The sequence below is a fragment of the Equus asinus genome, chromosome 1 (genome assembly GCF_041296235.1).
Source record: "Equus asinus isolate D_3611 breed Donkey chromosome 1, EquAss-T2T_v2, whole genome shotgun sequence".
NCBI classification, from domain to species: Eukaryota; Metazoa; Chordata; class Mammalia; order Perissodactyla; family Equidae; genus Equus; species Equus asinus.
This window is the reverse complement of record NC_091790.1, coordinates 122,340,325-122,364,193: the sequence shown is the minus strand read 5'-3', so window position 1 is coordinate 122,364,193 and position 23,869 is coordinate 122,340,325. Positions and strand designations below refer to the sequence as shown.

General features: G+C 38.8%; 1 protein-coding gene across 4 annotated transcripts in view; it reads right to left on the bottom strand.

Moving 5' to 3' along the window:
- Positions 1-23,543, bottom strand: part of ADGB (androglobin) — a 172,883-nt gene extending 149,340 nt beyond the window's left edge. For all 4 annotated transcript variants that reach the window (XM_070506834.1, XM_014850646.3, XM_070506839.1 and 1 more), the window contains exon 1: positions 23,385-23,543. In XM_070506834.1, the coding sequence (XP_070362935.1) occupies positions 23,385-23,458 (74 nt within the window). In that variant the 5' untranslated portion in view covers positions 23,459-23,543. The remainder of the gene's footprint in view (positions 1-23,384) is intronic.
- Positions 23,544-23,869: the final 326 nt, after the last annotated feature.

Genomic DNA, 23,869 nt, shown 5'->3' with positions numbered 1-23,869 from the left:
GGGGGTTGTGGGATATTGTAGCCAGCATCAATGATTTCCCACTTGCTACTTTGTTACTGTAGCTAGTGTTGATTATTAGCATTGACTGATACGAAGGGTGTAATTCTTTTCTTAGGATTTGGATTTCTTCTTTTATATCTTCAATAGTTATATACATGGTAAATTACTTACAGACTATTTTTCTATTATCTTAAATCTGTGACGCTTCATTCTCTTGTTTGTTGTGACCTCTGCCTATCTTTTGCTTATTCTTATGTTTTAGGATGCTTTTACTATGAGCTCGTCCTTTTCAGGGTTTTCTTTCCCTCCAATCCCCTTCCCCTAAGGCAATCCTGTGTTGAAAGAATGTGCTTTCATTGTAATATTGCTTTCTTCTTTCAGAGACCCCAAAAGAATAAGCTATCCAGGAACCCATAGATTTTTTAAAATCAGATCTCAAACTTACGTACGTCTCAGTTGAACAGTTTCCATTTCTCAAGTAAGATTTTTTTTCAGCCAGATACCAGGCAGAGAAAACGTAGCTTTCTTTTGACCTCTCTGTGCTTGGGTGGATTTTCTCATTCACCATTTTTAAAAGAATTAAACTCTTGGAAAGCCATGTCTTTATCTAAGGTTGGAGGACTGCCTTTCCTCATTTGGGCTCAAGACTCTGTCCTCTATATGCTAAAAGAAAGGATTCCAATTTCATGTGACTGGAAAGCCTTCCGTAGAGAAGCAGCAGCTTCAGCTTAGAGCCACGGCACTCTGACCATCAGTTCCCTCTTCATTTCTGGATCCTGATGATTTTCAGTTCTTTATGTAGGCATTTCTGGGTATTATTATTACTTTTTAAATATTAATCCACCATCTTGCTGAAAAAGAAATCCTGAGAACATACACATTGTAAAGGAGTGTTCCTAAGCATCATGTGAGAAAATATAAGAGAGAAGGAAGACTAGAATAGTTTTCAGGGAAAAAGGGAACTTTTTCATAACATTAATAGAAAAATCAAGGCATAAAATAGTATGTTATAGTATTCTGTTTTATTGAGTGTTGGTACAACCCTACATATAAAAAAGAAATTAGTGATTTTGTATCCTTCCAAACCATGATAAAATTACCTCATTGAGAAGCTCAAAATCTTAAAGGCTATTTTTGTAAAAGGAAGATCTAATTTTTTTAAAAAAATAAGAGCTCTACTGAGATTCTGTTTCACTTTCCTCTGCCGTCTGTCAAGTGGAAGTAAATGTTCTGGCTCCCTGCCTTAAGCTGTTAAGCTTTATCACTAATTGGCCTACTTTCCTTATGACATGTCAAGTTTGTTTTCATCTCTATTGAAGATCACTTAAAAAGGCTCATTAGAGGTATGGTATACCAGCCCAATAGCTCACCTACAGAGCTACACACACAATGTAAACAATGCTTAAATACTCCAATGTCACATATCCTGCAGATTTCAAATGATCATATACAAATGTTGCTTCTGAAACTCTCATCACAGAATGCCTTTGAAGTTCACTGCCAGAATGTATCTACTGCTCTGGCATAGTTGGGACCTTTTTAATATTCAAAGCACATTATTCCTGGTCTTATCAGTTCTGAGAACAAGGTAATCTATAACACAAAAGAAACTCAGGACTTTTGAAGACTTAGGAACCGGTAATACTGGGAAATAATGTTGCCAAAATTTAGAAAATTCAAACATGCAAAGAAATCAGACCTATCACACTGAAAAATTAGGGGTATACACAAAGGTATATTATTCACATAGCAATATATCCAAGTAGTAGTAAATGATTTAATTAATTAAAATTGGAAATGGTGTAAAAGATTTCAAAGATAAATACGTTCTCTAATAATATGGCTAAATGCTCCCTTCCCACAAAGTGAGTCTAAACATTCCATTGAGATAGGAGGAGTGTCATTGTCCCTTTTAGGAGAGGCTAGAAATCTGTATACAAAACATATTTGTGGAAATTTATGATTTTTTAAAAAGTTAATAAAGTCAGTGGGGAATGTTTATAATATAAAACCTGTATATTCCAATGCCAAGTGATATTCCGAAGGAAACTGATGTTTGGAGGGTGGAAAAATTTCAGATAGCCGGGCATGAGGCTGATTTCCAGAGTAGAAATGTAAAATAGGAAGGTGCTCCTGGGGAAAAGAGAGGAAGCACAAAGCAAGTAAATTTATAACAGCAGGCCAAGTCAGACAGAGTAGTCGCACATGAGAAGGCTCTATTAAGTAAGCAACAGACACAAATGTGTTGATAATTATTATATGTATATTATACATATAATATATATATAATGTATGTGTATTCACGATTGAAGTAAATTGATCATGATCGAAAGCCACTGAAAAATGTGAATGGGTGGCGGCCAGAGGTAGGGTGGGGGGTGGACAAAGTGAGTGAAGGTATCCAAAGTTGCAGACTTCCAGTTCTAAAATAAATAAGTCCTAGGGATGTAACATACAGCACGTGGCTATAGTTAATAATACTGTATTGGATTCGGAAAGTGTTAAGAGAATAGATCTTAAATGTTCTCATCACAAGAAAAAAAATTTGTAACTATGTATGGTGATGGATGTTAACCGGACTTATTGTGATCATTTCACAATATATACAAATAGCAAATCATTGCTTCACACCTGAAACTAATAATATATCAATTATATTTCAGTAAAAATAAAAAAGTCAGCGGAGACATTACAGAAAGAAGCTGTACGGTGAATCAGAGGCTGAAACAGTGTCTTCCACAAGTAGGTATTGGAAATTGGATTTGAGCAGTGGCAATCCAAGCTTAAAAGTCTATAAGTCTATTTGGAAAAGAAGTTGAATTTACCCTGTATATTTCAGGAGGCTAGAAATAGGCTTTCTGAATGAGCAAGTGGCTAGAGTTACTCATGAGCTCCTGGCTTTGAATCAAAGCTGATATAACTCCCCCTACAGTTTATGGTATAACAGGCGATGTGTCACTTTCCTGCGGTGCCATGAGGACGCAGACAGTCTGGCCAAAAGAGAAAAGATGAGGACTGGGGGGCCTCTATCACCATGTGGGCGGTATCAGGAAAAGCACTTCCCACATGGGAGGAAAGCTTCCAACCTCCAACGTTGAGACGTGGGTGGGGGCAACGGTAATATAAAATATTTCAAAATTCTTATGGCAAACATGCCCACCAATTAGACAGGACTCTGCTCTTGTATTGGAACAGAGGGTTAGAGGCCCCCTGCTGGTCCGTTGACCATTTAGTATCTCAATTGTGGATAGGTCCTGGGGTTCTCAGAGAGACAGCAGAGTTCAAGGAGAGAGAAACATTCTTTAGGGAGCTCAAAAAAACAGCTATTTACAAACCGATAAGGAAATAGTTCAATATCATAACAACTATCCTGTCCTTTACAATAGTGCATCCCAATTGGATCAGCAAACGGTAGGGCGGAATCATCCTGGAAAGCCATCCAAACCACATGGCAGAGAACAATATGCATGAGTTTAAAATGTTTACAAAAGATGAAATAAAAAACTAACATTATAAAGCAAAAGAAAAAACTTCAAACTATGGAGGACAGTCAGTAAGTATACAAAAAGAAAGAAATCACATCCAAGGAAAGAGAAATAAGGTAACAATGTTTAGAATTACCAAAAAGATAAAGGAGGGAAAAGTTCTGTTTTGCAATTAAAACAGGAAGATATTAAACAAATAAAAAATAAGACCAAATGAATAAAGTGACATTGGAAAATTCTAGTAACGAAAAATTCAGATGTTGAAAAAGCAGATTAAATAAAGCTGAAAAGAGAAGAGGACTAGTGATTTAGAAGGTAGCATTTTATTTTATTTTATTTTATGGAGGAAGATTAGCCCTGAGCTAACTGCTGCCAATCCTCCTCTTTTTGCTGAGGAAGGCTGGCCCTGAGCTCACATCCGTGCCCATCTTCCTCTACTTTATGTGTGGGACGCCTACCACAGCATGGCTTGCCAAGCAGTGCCATGTCCACGCCCAGGATCCGAACAGGTGAACCCCAGGCTGCCGAAGCGGAATGTGCGCACATAACCGCTGCGCCGCTGGGCCGGCCCCCAGAAGGTAGCATTTTAAAATCAAGTGTTTTCACAGATAGACAAAGAGATAGAAAATGTGAAATAGACAAGTGGATAGATTGAAAAACCCAGAACTATGCCTAATAGAAGTCTGAGAAGGATAAAATTGTCAAAATGGGAGGAGTGGGGTTTGGGGAGAATTATTTGAAGATAGGACTGCTGAAAATGTTCAGAAATGATGAAAGACATGTCTTCAGATTGGAAAAAGCTCATGAAGCCATACAAAGGATAAATGGGAGGCCAGGGGAAAGAAACCTGCATCTAGATATATCAGATGTAATTGTAGATTAATTATGAAGATAAAAATCTATCTATGAAAAGAAATGAGAAATTATCTGGAAATAAAAAATTGTCACTCAAATTGACAGCAGTTGTAGACACCAGAAAGCAATGAAGTGGCATCTTCACAGCTCAGGTAAAATAACCGTCAATCTTGAAATCAAGACCCAATTAAACTCTTATTCAAAGTGAAATAGAAACATTTATCCTAAATTAAATGAAAACATTTTAACACTGTGAGTTTACTGTAACAGATTCCCTTGAAAAAGAAAAAAAATTACTGAAGGATTTCTCTCAGAAAGACTGGAAATGAACCAGAATGAAACCGTAGGCTACAAGCAGAGATGGTCAACAAATGAGTAAAATTATAAAAATATTTCCCGTGAACCAATAATGATAATAACTTTGTGCTTTTAGAAGTTATCAAAAATAGAAGAGATTTATTTTGTCCTTTCCTTCAGAAGGGGATTCTGAAGGACAATAGTGTGCCTGTATTTTCTTTAGGAATAAGACTGAGTAATTGTACACTTTGTAGAAAAGTATTTAAAGATAAGTACATATTTTTAAAAATTAAGGATTGTCTTAGTCACTTTGGGCTATAACAAAGTACTATAGACTAGGTGGTTTATAAACAACGGAAATTTATTTCTCACAGTTCCGGAGGCCAGAAGTCCTACAGTGGGGCGCCAGCGTGGTCAGGTTCTGGTGAGGGCCCTCTCTGGGTGATGACCAACTTCTCAGTGTGTCTTCATATGGGAAGAGAGCTGACTAGCTCTCTGGTCTCTTCTTATAAGGGCACCAATTCCATTCATGAAGGCTTCACACTTACGACCTCACTACCTCCCCAGAGCTCCACCTCCAAATGCCATCAAATTGGGATTAGGATTTCAACATACGAATTTATGGGGGACACAGACATTCAGTCCACTGCAAGGATGTTCTAAGAAATAAAATATAAAACTTCCAAACTGAAGGAGAACAGAAAAAATGGACCTGACATTAGAGGAAAACTCACTGTAAAATATGTCTTAAATAGAAGGGAAATTGGGAATGCAGAATTCTTTTAATTAGGATCAAATCAACCAGTATGTCTGGAGACTAAAACATTTTAGAGAAGCAAATTTCAGAGTGAGAAAGAAATCTCACTCAACCAACAGTTCACTTATTTTTAACTAACATTTATTGAACACCTGCTGTGGTGTTCCTGCTGTGACAAGCACTGTGCTAGATGATGGAGTTACTATGTATCTCGGCTTTTGAATTTATTTTGGGATGCAAATTGGTAAACAGATAATTTCAGTATACTGCGGTATGTGCAGAGATGAAAGTATTCACAGGTGGTGAAGAGGGGGTATTGTGCCCAAAGAGAGAAAATTAGGAGAAACTTCCTGCAACAAATATTGTCTGAGCTGTCTTGGAGGACAACCAGAAATTTTCCAGGTTGAAAAAGGAGAATGGGCATCAGCAGGAAAAGAGAGCAGCGTTAGAGACAGCACACGGTCAAGAAAGAGCAGGGTGGAAGTGAAGAACTATGAACTCTTCAGTTCTGCAGGAGTGCACAGTACAAGGTGGGGGGAAATGAGGCTGGAGAGAAACACAAGGTAGACAGGCAGCTCCCCAATGAGGACCTTGTTGAGGAGCTTGAATCTTATTTTCTAATCCATGTTGACTTTGTCCATTACACGGAGACAAATACTTTATTCTTAGATGTACGTTATTTAACATTTATCCATAATGGACCATTGGTTTAAAATAGGAAGACTGAAGAACACTGAGGTTGAAATAAAACTTAAAAATGAGCACAATGATAATTATGAAAATGTGATTTAATATAATCTTCATTGGATCTGGAAGTTGTATTCTTTTAATTAAAAGTCTTACATCAAGATGTCTCTATAACATCAAAAAACAATTTTTAAAAAGATACTACAAATACTGGTAATTATATTCAATTTGGGGCTTCTTTTTTTGGTGAGGAAGATTGGCCCTGAGAGCTAATATCTGTTGCCAGTCTTCCCCTTTTTTTCTCTCCAAGCCCCAGTACACAGTAGTATATCCCAGTTGTAGGTCATTCTAGTTCTCTGTGGTATGCCACCACAGCGTGGCCTGATGAGTAGTGTGTAGGTCCACGCCAGGATCCAAAGGGCAAATCCTGGGCTGCCGAAGTGGAGCGTGCAAACTTAACCACTTGGCCATGGGGCCAGCCCCTGGGGCTTTGTTTTTAAGGAAAAAATTCTATCCACACTTGCAATATATTATTTGTGGATACATCCTTGTGAATACTGCTTTAAAATCTCTCATCTAGGGGCTGGCCCGGTGGCGCAGCGATTAAGTCCGCATGTTCTGCTTCGGTGGCCTGGGGTTCACCGGTTCGGATCCCGGGTGCACACATGGCACTGCTTGGCAAGCCATGCTGTGGTAGGCGTCCCACATATAAAGTAGAGGAAGATGGGCACGGATGTGAGCTCAGGGCCAGCCTTCCTCAGCAAAAAGAGGAGGATTGGCAGCAGTTAGCTCAGGGCCAATCTTCCTCAAAATAAATAAATAAATAAAATCTCTCATCTTAATATTTAGAAACAAAATGAAAAATTTAAGTAATAAACCTGAGTGATATCACATCCATCTCAGGTGGAGTAATGGGAATTGGATTTACCCTCTGCCACCTGAGACAAACAAAAACCTGTGCAAAACACAGGAAACAGGTGTTCAAGATACAGTCATTAAGTGATGAAGGACAGTGGTTCCTGAGGGAGAGGAAATGAATGAAGCGAGCCCTACAATTGCCTCAGCTTATGGTTCTAAGACAGTTTCCAGTGCAGAGACCACACTGCAGGGAGGGTAGCCTAGGGCTGTCCTAGTTGATTCCTCGAGTAGAGGAGAAGGAAACAAGAGCCTGGGGGAGAACAAGGAAGGAGTTTGCAGGGCAGAGTACAAGAGGGGAACTCCTGAGATCTTCAGAGGATCACACGTTCCATATAAAGTTTAGGATGGGTTCTTCTAGTCCTGCAAAAGAACACAAATCATCGAGATTTTAATAGGAATTGCATTGAAACTGTAGACTGTTTTCAGTGGTTGTGACATTAAGATATCTTCAAGTCTTCCAATCCATGAACATGGGATATGTTTCCATTTATTTACATCTTTAATTTCATTCAGAAGTTTAGTAATTTTTACCATACAAGTCTTTCACCTTCTTGGCTAAGTTAATTCCTAGGTATTTTATTCTTCTTGATGCTATTGTAAACGGAATTCTTTTTGCAATTTCTTTTCCAGATCATTCATGGTTTGTGTATAGAAATGCAACTGATTTTTGTGTGTTAACTTTGTATCCTGTTACTTTGGAGAACTCATTTTTTAATTTGAACAGTTTCTTTGTGGAATCTTTAGGGTTTTCTAATTATAAGATCACATTATCTGCAAATGGATAATTTCACTTCTTCCTTTACAATTTGGATGTATTTTATTTCTTTTTCTTGCCTAATATCTCTGGCTGGAACTTTCAGCACTGTGTTGAACAGAAATGATGAAAGCGAGCATCTTTGCCTTGCTCCTGATCTTAGAGGAAATGCTTTCAGTCTTTCACCACTGAGTATGATGTTTGCTGTGGGTTTTTCATATATGGCTGTTTATGTTGAGGCAGTTTGCCTCTATTCCTAGTTTTCAGAGTGTTTTTATCAGGAAAGAGTGTTGGCTTTTGTCAAATGCTATTTGTGTATCAAGTGAAATAATCATGTGGCATTTTCCTTCATCCTGTTGATGTGGTGTATTACATTGACTGATTTTTATATGTTGAACCATTCTTGCATTTCACGAATAAGTCCCACTTGGCCATGGTGTATAATTCCTTTACAATGTTGCTGAATTCTGTTTGCTAGTATTTTGTTGATAATTTTTGCATCAGTGTTCATAAGAGATGTTAGTCTGTAGTTTTCAAGTAATATCTTTATCTGGCTTTGGTATCAGGGTAATGCTGGCTTCACAGAACGAGCTAGGAAGTGTTCCCTCCTCTTCCTTTGTTCGGTAAAAGTTTGAGAAAGATTGGTGTTAGTTCTTTTTTAAAATGTTTGGTAGAATCCACCAGTGCAGCCATCAAGTCCAGAGTTCTCTTTTGTTGAGAGATATTTAGTTACTGATTCAATTTCCTTAATAGTTACAGGTCTATTCAGATTTTCTATTTCTTCATGATATAGTCTGGTAGGTTTTGTGTTTCTAGGAATTTGTCCACTTCATCTAGGTTTTCTAATTTGTTGGTGTACCATTGTACATGATACTCTTATAATCCATTTTATTTGTGTAGAATTGGTAGTGTCTCCACTTTCATTTCTGATTTTAGTAATTTGAGTTTTCTATTTTCCTTAGTCTGTCTGGCTAAACGTTTGCCAATTTTGTTGATCTTGTCAAAGAACCAACTTTTCATTTCATTGATTTTTCTCTATTGTTTTTCTATTCTCCATTTCAATTATTTCTGCTCTAAACTTTACTATTTCTTTCCTTCTGCTAGCTTCATATTTTGTGGCTGGTGACAATAGGACTAGTCCTGGCCCTGTGTGAGTCCTTTGATCCTTTTGGGTACTTTGTTCTCCTGCATTGTGTAGTTTCTCATGCACATGAGATTTACAAAAACAAAAGAGATGACTGAAATATTTGAAATGAAAACTAAAATGTTTGAGAAAAAGTACACAAGCAGTGTATTAATGGTAGATTAGATACCGGAGAAGATTAGTGAAGCTGAAGAGGTAGCAATAAAAATGATCCAAAATAAAACCAAAAAAATTAAAGATGAACAGCATCAGTGAACTCTGGAACTCCTTCAAACAATCTAAGTGTTGTTGGTGTCATCAAAGGAGGGATTGGAGACAGAAAAAACAATTTGAAGAAATTATGCTCAAAACTTTTAAAATTTCAATGCAAGCCACAAACTTACAGAGTCAACAATTTCAATGAACCCCAAACTCAAGAAACATAAAGAAAATCATGCCAAGGTACAACATAAGCAAATGGCTCAAAAGTACTGGTAAAAAGAAAATCTTAAAAACCAGACAAAAAAGACACATTACATGCAGAGGGACTAAAAAGGAAAGCTGCAAATTTCTCCTTAAAAGTAATGCAAATGAATGGGCAACATCTATAAAGGACTAAAATTTAAAAATCTGTCAGGCTAGAATTCTACATCTAATGAACATATCCTTTAAAAATAAAAGTGATACAAACACTTTTTTTCTGACATAAAAATCTGAAAGCATTCATCAGCAGAAAATTTTCACTGCAATAAAAAAAAAATAAAGGAGGGCCTTTAGGCAGAAGAAAAAATGATACCAGAGGGAAATATGGGTCTATACAAAGAAATAAAGAAGTAGCAACTACATGGCTAAATATACAAGTTATTTTATTATTTAAATATCTTAGTAATAATAATTAACTACTTAGTAATAATAATAATAATTAACTACTTAAACAAATAATGTAATATAGGGTTTATAACATATGTAAAAGTCAATTGTATGAAAACAATAGCATAAAGGTGGGAGGTAGACATATATACTATTATAATGTTTTTATATTAAATGTGAACTGGTATAATATCAAAAGAAAGAGTGTGATAAGTTAAAGGTGTATACTATAAGCTGTAAAGTGACCACCAAAAGAACAAAACAACGAGATATAGCTAAAAGCCAACAAAGGACATAAACAGAAACTTTTTAAAAACCAAAATTTATCCAAAATATGGCAGAAGAAAGAAGAGGAACACAGAAAAGATAGAACAACAACAACAAAACAAATAGCAAGATAATAGACTTAAACCTAACGATATTAGTAATCACATTAAATGTAAATGGTCTAAACACTCCAATTAAAAGGGACAGATTGACCGGTTGGATAAAAGCAAGATCTAAGTATATGCCATCTATAAGAAATCCAGTTTACATCTAAAGACACAAACAATAGAAGGATGGAAAAATATGTACCACGCTAACATTAATCAGAAGAAATATTTTTTAAAATGTAGATTTCAGAAAAAAGAATATTACCAGAGATTAAAAAACTGTGATTTTGTAATGATACAAAAGAAAATTCATTGAGATGTAATGTAACAATCCTAGACTTTTGTTAAAACATGAAGCAATAAGAGATAGAACTACAAGAATCAATAAGCAAATTCATAAACATAGTAGAAGATAGCAGTACTACTCTCAGTAACTGATACAACAAGCTGACCAAAAATCAGTAAGACTATAGAAGAAACAGAATACAGAATATTATCCATCAAAATTGACTTCACATTTATAGAACACTCCACAACACCAGAATGTACATTCTTTTCAAGAACACACATTATATTTATCAAGACAGACCATAACCTAAGACATAGAATGTCTCAATATGTTTAAAGGAATTAAAGTCATACAAAGTATATTCTCTGACCAATAGAATTACACTAGAAATCACTAACAAAAAAACCTTGAAAATTCCAAGATATTTGGAATATAAATAAAACACATATGATTAACCAATGTGTTAAAGAAGAAATTAAAAAAGAAGTTAGAGCAAGCGCCCCTATGCCCAATTGGTTAAGTTTGCATACTCCACTTCAGTGGCCTGGGGTTTGCCAGTTTGGACCCTGGGCATGGACATACACAGTGCACATCAGGCCATACTGTGGCGGCATCCCACATATAAGAACTAGAATGACCTACAACTAGGATATACAGCTATGTACTTAGGCTTTGGGGAGGAGAAAAAAAAAAAAGAGGAAGATTGGCAACAGATGTTAGCTCAGGGCCAATTTTACTCACCAAAAAAAAAAATAGAAAGTATTTGAATTGGATAAAAATGAAAGCACAACATAATGAAATTTACAGGATGCCACTATGGCAATACATACAGGAAAATTAATAGCACAAAATTCCTGTATTAGAAAAGAGTCAAAGTCTCAAAACAATGTAGTCAGTTTCTACCTCAACAATATAGGAAAAAAGTAAGTTAAATCTAAAGTAAATAAAGTAAGAAAATAATAAAGATTAGAACAGATAAATAGAAATAGAAAACAGAAAAATGATAAAGAAAAAAAATCAATGAACCCAAAATCCACTTCTTTGAGAAGATAATCAAAATTGATTAAACTCTAGTTTGACTGAGCAGGAATATGAGAGAGAAGACACAAACTACCAATATCAGAAATGAAAGAGAGGACATCACTACTGGTCCTACAGACATTAAAAGCATAATAAGAAAATATTATAGACAACTATATGTCCGCATGTTTGATAACTTAGATTAAATGGATCAATTCTTTGAAGGACACAAACTAAGAAAACTTACTAAAGAAGAGAGAAATTGGATTAGAGATATTGAATATCCTTGTATATATTAAAGAAAGTGAATTTATCATTAAAAACCTTCCCACAAAGAAAACTCCAGACCCAAATGGCTTACTGTTGAAGTCTCCTAAATGTTTAAGGAAAAAATAATACTAATTGTACACTATCTGCTGGCAACAACATGAATGAATATCAAAATACTTATCATGGGTGAAGGGAGCCATACAAAGGGTGCACACAGGTTATGACTGCACTGACAGAAAACTCTAGACAATGCAAACTAACCTACAGTGACAGCAAACAGGACAGCGGCTGCTTGGGGCCTTGGGTCAGGGAGGGACAAGAGGAAGGGATCCCCAAAGACCAAGGAAACTTCCCTGAATGGCAGATCTGATCAGTATCTTGAGCGTGTTGATGTCTTCATGTGTGCAGATGTACATCAAAACTTATCAAAATGCATCCTTTAAATATGCACAATTTACTGTATGACAAATTCACGTCCATAAACCTGCTTTTAAAAAAGAAAGAAAAAAGAAAACAAGCTTGGGGATTTTAAAAGGCAAATGAAAGAAATCCAAAACTTGACTTTGTGAAAGCAATAGTGTCTGTTCATATATACACACATAAATTAAATCTACATTCTATGATATATTTGATTACTAAGTCATATGCAATAAAATATATTTTATCTATGTATTTTGTCTTTCTTATATACCTGTTCCTAGTAAATTAAATACCCTGCATAATTTGGAATTGGAAAAAAGTCAAAATTATCTTTATATATAATGAAAGTAGTCTGCAATTGTATTAAAATATATTTTATAATCCAAGTATTAATGAAACAGTAATAAAACAACTTTTTAAAACTTAGAAACACTAATCACACACTTTGCAAAGATGACAAAGTGATTTTTTTTAAATTCTTGAATTAAGATTATACAATACAATAAAAAATGTACAAGAATTTAAAACTTTCAAAGAAAACTTTAGCTGGTACAAAGTCATTAAAGACTTTAGCAAAAAAAACACAGAATGTGATTTACACACACACGCACACTCCTATGTGTGCTTTAATTAGATTATTTTCACTGTAAGTATTAACACTTCAACAAACGGAGGGTCTGGAGTTTTGCCATTGTTGTCTTCAAGCATGCTGCTCAGTGTGAGGACATGATTTTGCTCACAGTGGGAGGCAATCTATTTATGCATTGTGCAATCAGCATGCCTTCTTGGGCATATCAGTGTCCGCTAAAACCCTGAAGGAATCAGAATAGGAACAGAATTACACAATTGACTTAATTTGGATTGGGGCATTCTGAGCCATACTCTTCAGAAACATCAAATATGTAAGGAAATTGCAATTTTTTTTTAAGGAGATTGGCCCTGAGCTAACATCAGTTGCCAGTCTTCCTCTTTTTTTTCCTCTCCCCAAAGCACCAGTACATAGTCGTATATCCTAGTCATAAGTCCTTCCAGTTCTTCTATGTGAGATGCTGCCACAGCATGGCTTGATGAACGGTGTGTAGGACCCAAACTGGAAAACCCTGGGCCGCTGACGTGGAGGATGTGAACTTAACCACAATGCCACCAGGCCAACCCCTACATTGTAATCTTAAAAAAAATTCTTAACTGAAAATAGTTAAAGCTTGGTTGTTACGTTGACCTTGGATTCTCTTGGTTTCATTAAAATTATTTAATTGGGCACTGAATTTTAAAAGTTCAACATTTATCTACTTTTTAAAATACATTGTGCTTGGGGGAATACAAAGACCAGTAAGACTCAGTTTCTATTTTCAAATAACTTAAAATTAAGGAGAATAAATATACACAGTAACAAAAATGCAAAGGCAAAAGGGAAAGGACTAGAACAAAGTGCTTTATCAGCACAGAAAATGGGGAAATGGCTTCCGACTTCCAAATCAATGGTGGCTTCATGGAAAAGCAGGTCTTGAGATATGGATGGAATTGGTGATAGGGTGAAAGGAACTACAAACAGAGAAAAGAGCATGAGAAGAAGCACAGAAGTACGACAGTGGAAGAATGTAAACAGTATGCTAGTATTTGGTCGATACAGACTAGGAGGGTGGCCCTGAGAGCTAGTTAGCTCCCTCTTTCTCTCATTTTCTGTCTCTCTTCCTCCCTCCCTTCCTTCTTTCCTTTTTTTCTTCAAAGCAGGAACATCCCACCAGTGGAATGCTCTGCTAAAAATTTACTAACAGTATAAAGCAAATTATACATATAAAGCAAATTGGACAAGAAAAACCTTTGACTGAAGGCAAGGACATTAGAGTGTTTTCTCAGTGGTTCTACCTGCAGTTAATATAGGCCCAGACTAGAGAATGGCAGGGAAGAAACCATTTGAAGGGAATAATCTAAAGGACATGGAAACCAAGTGGATGTGATGGCAAAGGGGAGGGAAAGGTCAAAGATGACTGAACTTTGGAGTCAAGTGTCAGAGAAGATGGTAAGAAGACTCTAAAATCAACAACACAGGAAATATAAATATATGGGAGAGGGAAGGATGACTTCCATTTTGGACATATTTAACTTGGAGCAGGAGAGCACATTCAAGTGGGTTTGTGCACTTGAACTTGAGTTCCGTTAATGATAAGGACCACAGATGCTACGTTAGTCATCTTTAATCAGCAACGATTGTTTCAAATTGATGGGGATTATTTTGGGCTGGTTACTTTTGAAAACTACAGACAGGAAAGAAACTCTGAAAAGTGGAATTTGCTTGCCCTTTGATGAGAGACATTTGCATTTGTAAGGGAGGTCTCCATCTGTGGGGGTGTCTCCCTCTCTGCACCAGGAACAGGAGGGGATGACCTTATCTCTAGAAACTCTTAAAGGGGAAGCATAGGATGTCCTGACTTAATTCGATCTGATTCTTATCTAAAGTTATAGGACTGCCCAATAACCAGACCCCACCTGCACCATTTTAATGACTTTTTTTATATATTCTTTCCTTTGTCTTGTAAAGAGATAACTCACATAGCTATGCCTCATAAATTTATCTCTAACCCTCAACACACAGCAGCTCTTCCTGCACGTGGGTCCTGTCCCCATGCTATTCCACACTATTCTCTGAATAAAAGAGCACTATTGCCAGACCTCGAGAGTCCAAGAAATCTTTCTTTCGACACTTTGGCTCGCCAAGCCCACATCAAGATGATCAAAAGGTTGAGAAGAGACGCAAGAAGAAGGAGAGGAAAGGAAGAGCAATGGAGAATGAGTTAATCTAGGGGGTAGGAGAAAAGAACATGGCAGGGGCAGGTCAGAGAGGAGAGCGAACTCCAGGAAAGGACAAGAGGGGTGAGGTTTGGCTGGAGCGGCACACGGTCCCCTGTAGGCAGCTGAATGCTCTTGAGAGACAGGAGGAACAGGAGAGCAGAATAGGAGGCAGCTGCTTCTGCTGCTCGGGGCCCCAAGCCAAGGCACACAGGCCACTAGGAACTTAAGCTTCTGCCATTTCCCAGGGCCTGACACCTTCTAGCAACAAAGCTGATATTTATAAAGAGCACAAAGCGTGGTATGCAAATACATGAGAGAGTATGCTAATGACTTTGACCAAAATCCCTGAAAGAAAGAACAGGTCTGCAGGACCCACAGGCTAGTATGTGCACAGGTTCCAATATACCTTTTTTTCTTTTTAACACAACTCCAACTATTTTCATCATAACCTCATTCTTCGTCTATGGTACAAACCAGTCCTAAACTCCTCCTTGACTCTGACCAAGGAGGAGGAAACCTGTGGCTGGTCTCTAATTTCTAGTTCATTCCTTAGACTAGTAGGCAGAAAGGGCCCTGTTGGCAGCGGGCGCAGCACAGCCTTCACCTTTGACCTTGACCTTACCTGATTCAACTCTCACTGTGTTTCTGGCTCATACCTGGGGCAAAAGCAAGCAAAAGAGTCCACAGTTCTTCCTGCTTCCTCTCCTTTGGCCTGTGTATCCACAAGGCTTGATGACCTATAACCTTTTTCGTTAATTTATAACAAACCTAGATATATTTCCTTCCCTCGGATTCAATGGATAACTCCTGAATACGCCCCTAAGCAGTACCACTCAGAAACAAATGCTGCAGAGAGGCCGAGGACGACGAGAACTGAGAAGCTCTGAGTTTACCCCGGCCTCAGAGAGTCTCTGCAGACGCTGTGGATGGAAGCCACGAACCCGGACTGAAGATTGAGAGGTGAAGAAATAGGGGAAGAAAGAGCACATTGGTATTTTGAGAACTTTAACTGAAGTAACATGTGCAATTATGATATTTATCAGGTCAGAAGGAAGGGATAAAAATAATTACAAAATATTTGGACTACGGCATTCATTTTTATACCAGCAAAAAAACAAAAACAGGGGCTGGCTCGGTGGCATAGTGGTTAAGTTCGCCGTCTCTGCTTAGGCTGCCAGGGTTCACAGGTTCAGATCCCGGGCGCAGACCTAGCAGGGCTCATCAAGCCATTCTCTAGAGGCATCCCACTACAAAATAGAGGAAGTGGGCACAGATGTTAGCTCAGAGCCAATGTGCCGCGCGCGCACACACACACAACCATAGAAAATACGAGTATTTGTTTACTTTAAAAATGAGCATATGTTAATTCAGCCATACAATTTAGCATGGCTATAGCCTCAGAACACGGAATTAACTAGCCTGGAGCTACCCTGGAAGGAATGTTGATAAAATTTCAAAGCACCTAATGGGATACTTCTTGTGACTACATATACACATCTTCTTTGTCAAGGGTGAAAGTGAGAAAGATTAGTAATATTTCTATCCAAGCTTTCACATTATACAGACGATATATCAAATTACATAAATCATATCAAAGGCATATTTTTAATCTGTCTTGGATACAGTTTTTAGTCATTCTATTTTACATTAAGTAGCATAATCAGTTTATAGATTATTTAATCCCTTAATTTAAATAATCTGTGACCTGGAAATGTCAAAAGTGATATTAAAGTTAATTAAAATATTTTTAAATAATCACTTCTGATTGAGATATGAGTTTGCTCATCTAGAAGCATTAGCAAGGATGCTATTAGTTTCAAAGTATAAATTTGATTTTGTTTTTAAGTAACAATGAAGTATGAATTCCACAAGTTTGTAAATTTAAATCTTTTCAATCTAATCTCTCCTCCTCTCACAACGCTACACAGTATCCACAAGTTTGTAAATTTAAATCTTTTCAATCTAATGTCTCCTCCTCTCACAACGCTACACAGTAACTTTAGAGGGAAGCATTTCTCCTCCAAAACTAAACTAACTAAAAATTGGTTGGTTCAAAAAAAAGTTTTCATGGTCAGAGATGATTCTTAAACCATGTCAAATTTTAATGAATTATTAAATGCTCAGATTAAGATTATCTTAAAGGGAGAATTGATGGCAGATCCCACTAAAACTAAAGGAATACTTCTCATTAAGCAGGGCTTTGGGGCTGAGATATTTATATTTCAAAATATGCAACAGACATTTCTATAACCCCCCAATCTGTGCCAGGTGTGGCCCTGCGTCCCGGGACCACTGCCAGGGCCACTTCCCTCTCGGCTCCCACAGTGTCTCCCTTTGGTTCTGAGTCAGAGGGTTTTATGGCTGAGCTCCCACACTAGGTTTCCAGTCCAACTCAATTAAATTACACACACATTTAGTAAACACACATTGTGCCAGGCCTTGAAGAGAGAATGTAAAAATAAATAAGGCAGGGCACTCAGAAACTTGTCACTGAACGTTATTTACATGTTTTTTCCTTCTCTTTTTAGACATAGCGGCATCGCCATCTGGGCACGATCGGCACACATTGCCACTGCGATGGAAGGTCATAAACTTGTCTTTTGACCACAATCACTTTCCAGATGGGCTCTGCGCCCACTCACGGCCCCTTTAAAGTTGTTCCTCCCTGTCATTGAGAGTTCTCAGAATCAGGCATTTCCCCGTTATCTCAGACTGCCACCATTTCTTTCTACCCAGATCCTCAACCCAGCATGAACTCCATGCAGACAATTGTTGAATTATACCTCAGAAGTCATTTTCATATTTAAAGCCATCTGTGCTCCCCACCACACACAGGTCAAGTCCTTTCATCTGCTCCCCCGTTCTGCTGCATACTTGCCTTCGATGCTTTACGTGCCAGTCCATTCCACACAGGCCCTCTGACCAGCCAACCTGGATGGCTTCCTGTGCCCCAGACATTCCCATTGCCTACACTAACCATCTGGCTAAACTGTGCCCTTTGAAATTGTAGAGTGGCTTTTAGAGGGAGGTGATGAAAGACCAGGATCCAGTCGGAAATGATCTTCCTCTCCTCTAACTCATACTGCCCTCGTTTTGTTTAATTAATTAATTAATTTACTTATTTATTTTCATACATGCAGCTCTGGTTCATTCCTTTTATTTATTTATTTATTTTGAGGAAGATTGGCCCTGAGCTAACATCTGTTGCCAATCTTCCTCTTTTTTTTTTTCTCCCCAAAGCCCCAGTACATAGTTGTAAGTCATTCCAGTTCTATGTGGGATGATGCCACAGCATGGCTTGATGGGTGTTGAGTATGTCCGAGCCCAGGATCCAAACCAGCAAACCCTGGGCCACCTAAGTGGAGCATGTGAACTTAACCACTCAGACATGGGACTGGCCCCCCTCATTTTAGAAATATCACGATTTCTCTAATCTAACCCCCGGCCAATGTGTGGTTCCTTCTATTATTACCCAACAAGTTCCCCCTGACAAATTTGGCATTACCGTATATTTCCTAGTTACTTCTGTTTGAATCTTGTTTCTTTTCCCCCCAGATTGCAAATCCCTGGACAGAAGGTACCATGTTTCACTATTCTTTTCCCTCCCAGGCCTATCCGGAACTTGGGCATGGGAAGTGCTCGTTAAATAGCTGGGAAATGAACAGAAAGAAGAGGCTTTCCTCTAGAGAAGTTTCTGTCACCAGAGCTCATCTTTTAAACTGTAAATGCTGATGACCTTAGTTGTTGAAGGCCACACAGGTCACCTGGGGAAATCACAAAGTCCCGTGCAAACCCTGGGATGCTTCCCTTCCTGCTGCTCCTCTTACCTCTGTCTTTCTATGTGGAGCTGTTAGGACAGGACCCTGAGCTATAAGACATCTCCCTACTGTGTCTTGCTCTCTTTTTTTTTTTTTCTTCTTATCTCTGGAGAAAGAGGACATATTATCCACCAACCACTGTTGCATGGTTTTATTGAAGCAACCGTGTCTTGGTCCTCAGATAACCAGAAACCCACTTGATTTAATCCTCAGTAAGACAGTCACTCTTCTACTTTTTGTTGCTTTCGTAGTATTGTTCATGATTCAACTTTTGTAATACCCCTGTTTTCAAATTTTTGTATAGACAAATATGTTGACCTTGTTTTGAGAATTCTATGAAATTTAGATGTGCTTTTCAGTAAGTAAAGATTAATTAACTAGAGCATTATGAAATATATTTCATGCTGTTTTGGAAAGATGATATTTCATCACCATTAAGAATCTGGAAAGTTGCATAATTCTTGTTAGTTTAACAAATTATCTGTTTGCTTGATCTTGGTTGAATGTACTATTGGAAGTGGAACTAAATTTTCTGACTATAAACTCCTCATCTCAAGCTGCCCATTAAAGTTCCACATATGTCAGCATTTAAAGTGTGAGCGTTGACACTTCTAATAACTATTAATATTTAAGTTGCTTGCCTTCTTTTACCTCTTTTGAGTTATCCATGATCTACACAACAACTTATATTTAGTACTACTAAGAAGATCAAATTTTTGTCTTGGTATCACTATAAATCCTGCCAGTGGCATCTAACTAGTGGAAGTATCTTCGGAGTGCCTATTCATTTTCAGATTGATTAATTTAGATTGGTTTATAATTTCTTTCTTTTCTTTTTTTTTTTTTTTGAGGAAGATTAGCCCTGAGCTAACATCTGCTGTCAATCCTCCTCTTTTTGCTGAGGAAGACTGGCCCTGAGCTCACATCTGTGCCCATCTTCCTCCACTTTATATGTGGGATGCCTACCACAGCATGGCTTGCCCGGGATCCAAACCAGCGAACCCTGGGCCGCCAAGCAGAATGTGTGCACTTAACTGCTGAGCCACTGGGCCCACCCCTGGTTTATGATTTATGAATTCTCATTAGTTATTGATAATGAGTCATACTTTGTGACAGTTGTTATGACAATAAAAAGTATTGTTCTCAAAGATAAAATTTTAAAAAGATAACTTCAACTAGAAAAATAAATCAAAGTTTTAACCATTTAACTATAACAAAATTCTATCACTTATTATGGACCCAAAAATATCTGATAAAGTCATGGAAGTTTGGAGCTGGAGGAAAAAATAAATCAGAGAAGCAAAGATAGGGCATGTCGGATTGGGAGCAATTTTAATTAGATGGCCCTTCATTTAAAGAAGAGAAAATTGTACGTCAGAATAGAAAACTGATATGTCTAATGTCACAAAAACTTGGTGCCAGAGTGGGCCCTATATCAGAGACTTCATCCTTCTTGATAGAAAGAAATATAGAATTGATAAAATAGAAATGCGTTATGCTAATGTAAAAACTGACAGCTCATTTACCTGGTGTAATTTTCTTGGCGTAATTTATCATATTTACTTATGAATTTGGTCACAGCTGGATGTAGATGATTCTGCTTTCTCAGGTGTAACATCTCAGTTTTGAACTTTGCCGACAGCAGATCAGATCAGAAAGGGAGGGAGAACTGAGCATCAATCAAATTCAGAAGGAAGGAAAACCAAGCTAGGTGACTAAACTATGAACTCACTTAATAAGCAAAAGGTGAGTGTTCATAATGTGCCAGCCACCACGCCAGGCAAAAGGCAGACATGGTCCTTGTCCCCAAGCTGACACATAATTTTAGGAAATAAAAGAGATAGGCTACAGCTGGCAGCTCTAGGAGAATAAGATTCTGTAGGGGGTCCATTTTCAAGGCTCTGAAGACTTTTTTTCCCATTTCCATGTCCAGGACCATGTTAGAGCTGGTTGCATTTACTGGATGTGTAACCACAAGGTGTGGTAAAATGACCATAAAAACTGACTCTAAGTGTCCCCAGTGTACTTCGAATGACAATTATGCTGGAGCCTTGCTAGACTTTGATCTCTAGGTCCCATGCTGGGTGACACCTTATTTATCTTTCAATCTATGACTTTGCCTGGTATTTATGATTAGTTCTTCAATAAAATTTAGAAGACAGACTTGATTTATAATGAACTTCTCATCTGTCATATAACACTACAGCAAAATCTAAGGATGATGTTTAATGCTCAATAGATAGTTTCTAGCAAAGCCTAGATTTTATATAACTATTTGCCTTTTCTATTTTCATAAATATACACATACATTTTTATTGATATAATTCAACTCAGATATTTTCTAGAAAAAATAAACATGTTAGAAATAACATTATCATCTCAAAAAGAAATAGGAAATACTGGCAAGGAAGAGTTAGCATCTTATCAGCAGGGACCTTATCTCTACCGTGTGACACAACCACCACAGGACCAGGCCGCCCACTGTGTTTTATGGTATCTGGTTTGATCAGTTTCTTTACAGGAATTAACAGTTTCATCTCTTTCAGGATATAAACTCTTCAAAGTCAAAGATTTTCCCCAACTCCTTAAGAGTTGTGAGCCTTGAATGTGCGTTAATTATAACCATCTTTGACTAAGGGTTTCTTTTTTTTTTTGAGGAAGATTAGCCCTGAGCCAACATCTGCTGCCAATCCTCCTTTTTTTGCTGAGGAAGACTGGCCCTGAGCTCACATCCGTGCCCATCTTCCTCTACTTTATATGTGGGACACCTACCACAGTCTGACTTGCCAAACAGTGCCATGTGTGCACCCGGGATCTGAACCGGTGAACCCTGGGCCACCGAAGCAGAACGTGTGCACTTAACTGTTACGCCACCAGGATTGACTAAGGCTTGTTTTTTTTTTTTTGTGGTTATTCAAAAATTTTTTTGCAACCCTGTTATAATCTCTTATTTAATCACTGTCATTCATTAAATAAGCATTTTTGAGTGTCTACTATGTATGACCCAGGGATCACTCTAGGTATTAAGAATTCAATAGTGTATAAAATAGAAAAGGAAAAATCCCTCCCTTCATGGAACTTACAGTCTATTAGCGAGACATACAAATAAACATAATTTTTCAAAAGTGAAATATATAGTATGTTAAATGAGCAAAAAAATTAATGAAGAAAAATAAAGCAGACCAAAGGAAAACAGGGAGTTTTTTGGTTTGGGCAGGAAAGGGAGGGTTGCGATTTTAAACCAGTTGGCCAAAGATGCTGACATGAGAAAATAGCATTTAGGTAAACACCTAAAGAAAGAGGGAGGAAAACACATGGATATCAGGGAGCAAGAGCTTTCCAGCAGAGGAAACAGCAGGTGCAAAGGCCCTGAGGTAGGAACAAGCCTGAGGAGTTCCCGGGAGCGGAGAGGAGGCTAGCATGCAAACTAGGGGAAGATAAAGTCTGAAAAGTAACAAGGCCTGATCCTGTAGCCTTGTAGGACTTGGACCTGTAAGAATGGAAGCTATCAGAAAATGTTGAAATTGGCATACACTGGTATGCAGCAGGAGAGAGATCCTGTTAAAATCACTTATGTATGTAATATAGTATCTGAAATTTAAGTGAAGAAAATGAATGGATTATCTGCCAGGTAGCTGGAAGCCTGCTTATAAGTGAGGACAGGACTAGGAACAAGAGACTCCCACATAGAAGAATGCGTGTGGGAGAGGAGTTCACCGGGAAAGAGTTTAAATACTAGGGATCAGTAGACAGAAGTCCAGTGTGGTATACTTCTGTCAAGGAGGGAGATGAAGAAGCACTCACAAAATGTCAGAATCCAATTAGAAAGAATTTATTGTGTCCCCCCCATCCCCCCCCCCCCCCCCCCCCCCCCGGCAAGATACAAGGGAGAAGAGCATGAACCATCCCGCTGAGGTGGGTTTGGCAGCTGGAACTTTCTCATAGTGGAATAAATTGTAGAAATTTTCTAACTTCAAATAATAGCCCAAAGTCTGTGCAATATAAACGATAACATAATAATAATAAATCACTATAATAAGTGGGTATTTCTATAGAAAAACAAAACCAAAGAAGAACAGTAATGAGGTACATACACAGACAAGACAAACACCCCACGAGCCAGCGTCTGTACGCTTTCTTGGCGTGAACATGAGTGACATGGACCGTATATTTATATAGGCTTAACTTAAAACCATTTGATGTCTGATATGATTGATTAAAGGCCTTTAGCTGCTGGGCCGGGACAGATATAAACCGGGGAAGCACCACTGACGTGGAAGTTTCACTCTGTTATTTTCGGGGCCAGGCAGACGGGTCCCTAACTGGACATCTCCGAGCCCCGCCTCCTTTGTAAGGAAGCTGGAAGCCTTCTGCGTGCCTGGGGGGACCACGAAGGAGGGGGCAGGGCGGGAGCTTCACGGATGGCAGAATCTCATCCCATCCCGGAGAAGCGCGGCCAAGCGGCCGAGGCGGGGACACCAGGGGCTCTGGGAAAGAGGAGCGTCGAGGCGGGCATAGGGCACGAATGGGGCAAGAATCTGCGGGGAGGCCGGGACACTCCTGCCCTGGCAGAGTTTGCTACAAGGAAGCGCCCGGGACGAGTGGGAAGGCCAAGGGGTGAGGCCAGGGGCGGGACGGGCAGGCGGAGGGCCCTTACTCTCTGTATTTATCCGATCCGTGCGCCGAATTGATACGATGCACCTCTTTCTTTTTGGTTTGTTTGGAGGTCATGGCCGAGGCGGACCCAGGCAGGGGCTGAGCGCGGAGCCAGAAAGCAGCTCGCCGGCCCCGGCTGCGCGTCTGCGGTTGCCAGGCGACGGCGGCCTCCGGTCCGGGGAGGTGGGGAGGGGGCGGAGAGGGGGCGGGGAGGGGGCGGGGTCGGGGCTCCCACTGGGGGGGCCGAGGCCGAGGGAGCCCAGGTCTCCACATCCGGTGGAATCCTAGGGCTTGGCGTCTGGGGAGGCATCTGGCGCCCGGGGCAGGAGGATGGATGGGCAGCTCTGATAAACTGGAGCCCGTCTACCAGGCCTACTCTGCCTGGCTTTGCCCTTCGGAAGCATAGACGTACATCGACTCTGTTTTGGATTCTCAGCTATTTGAAGATGGATACTCCGCGAGGTGCCCTCTCCCCGGTGTTCTCTC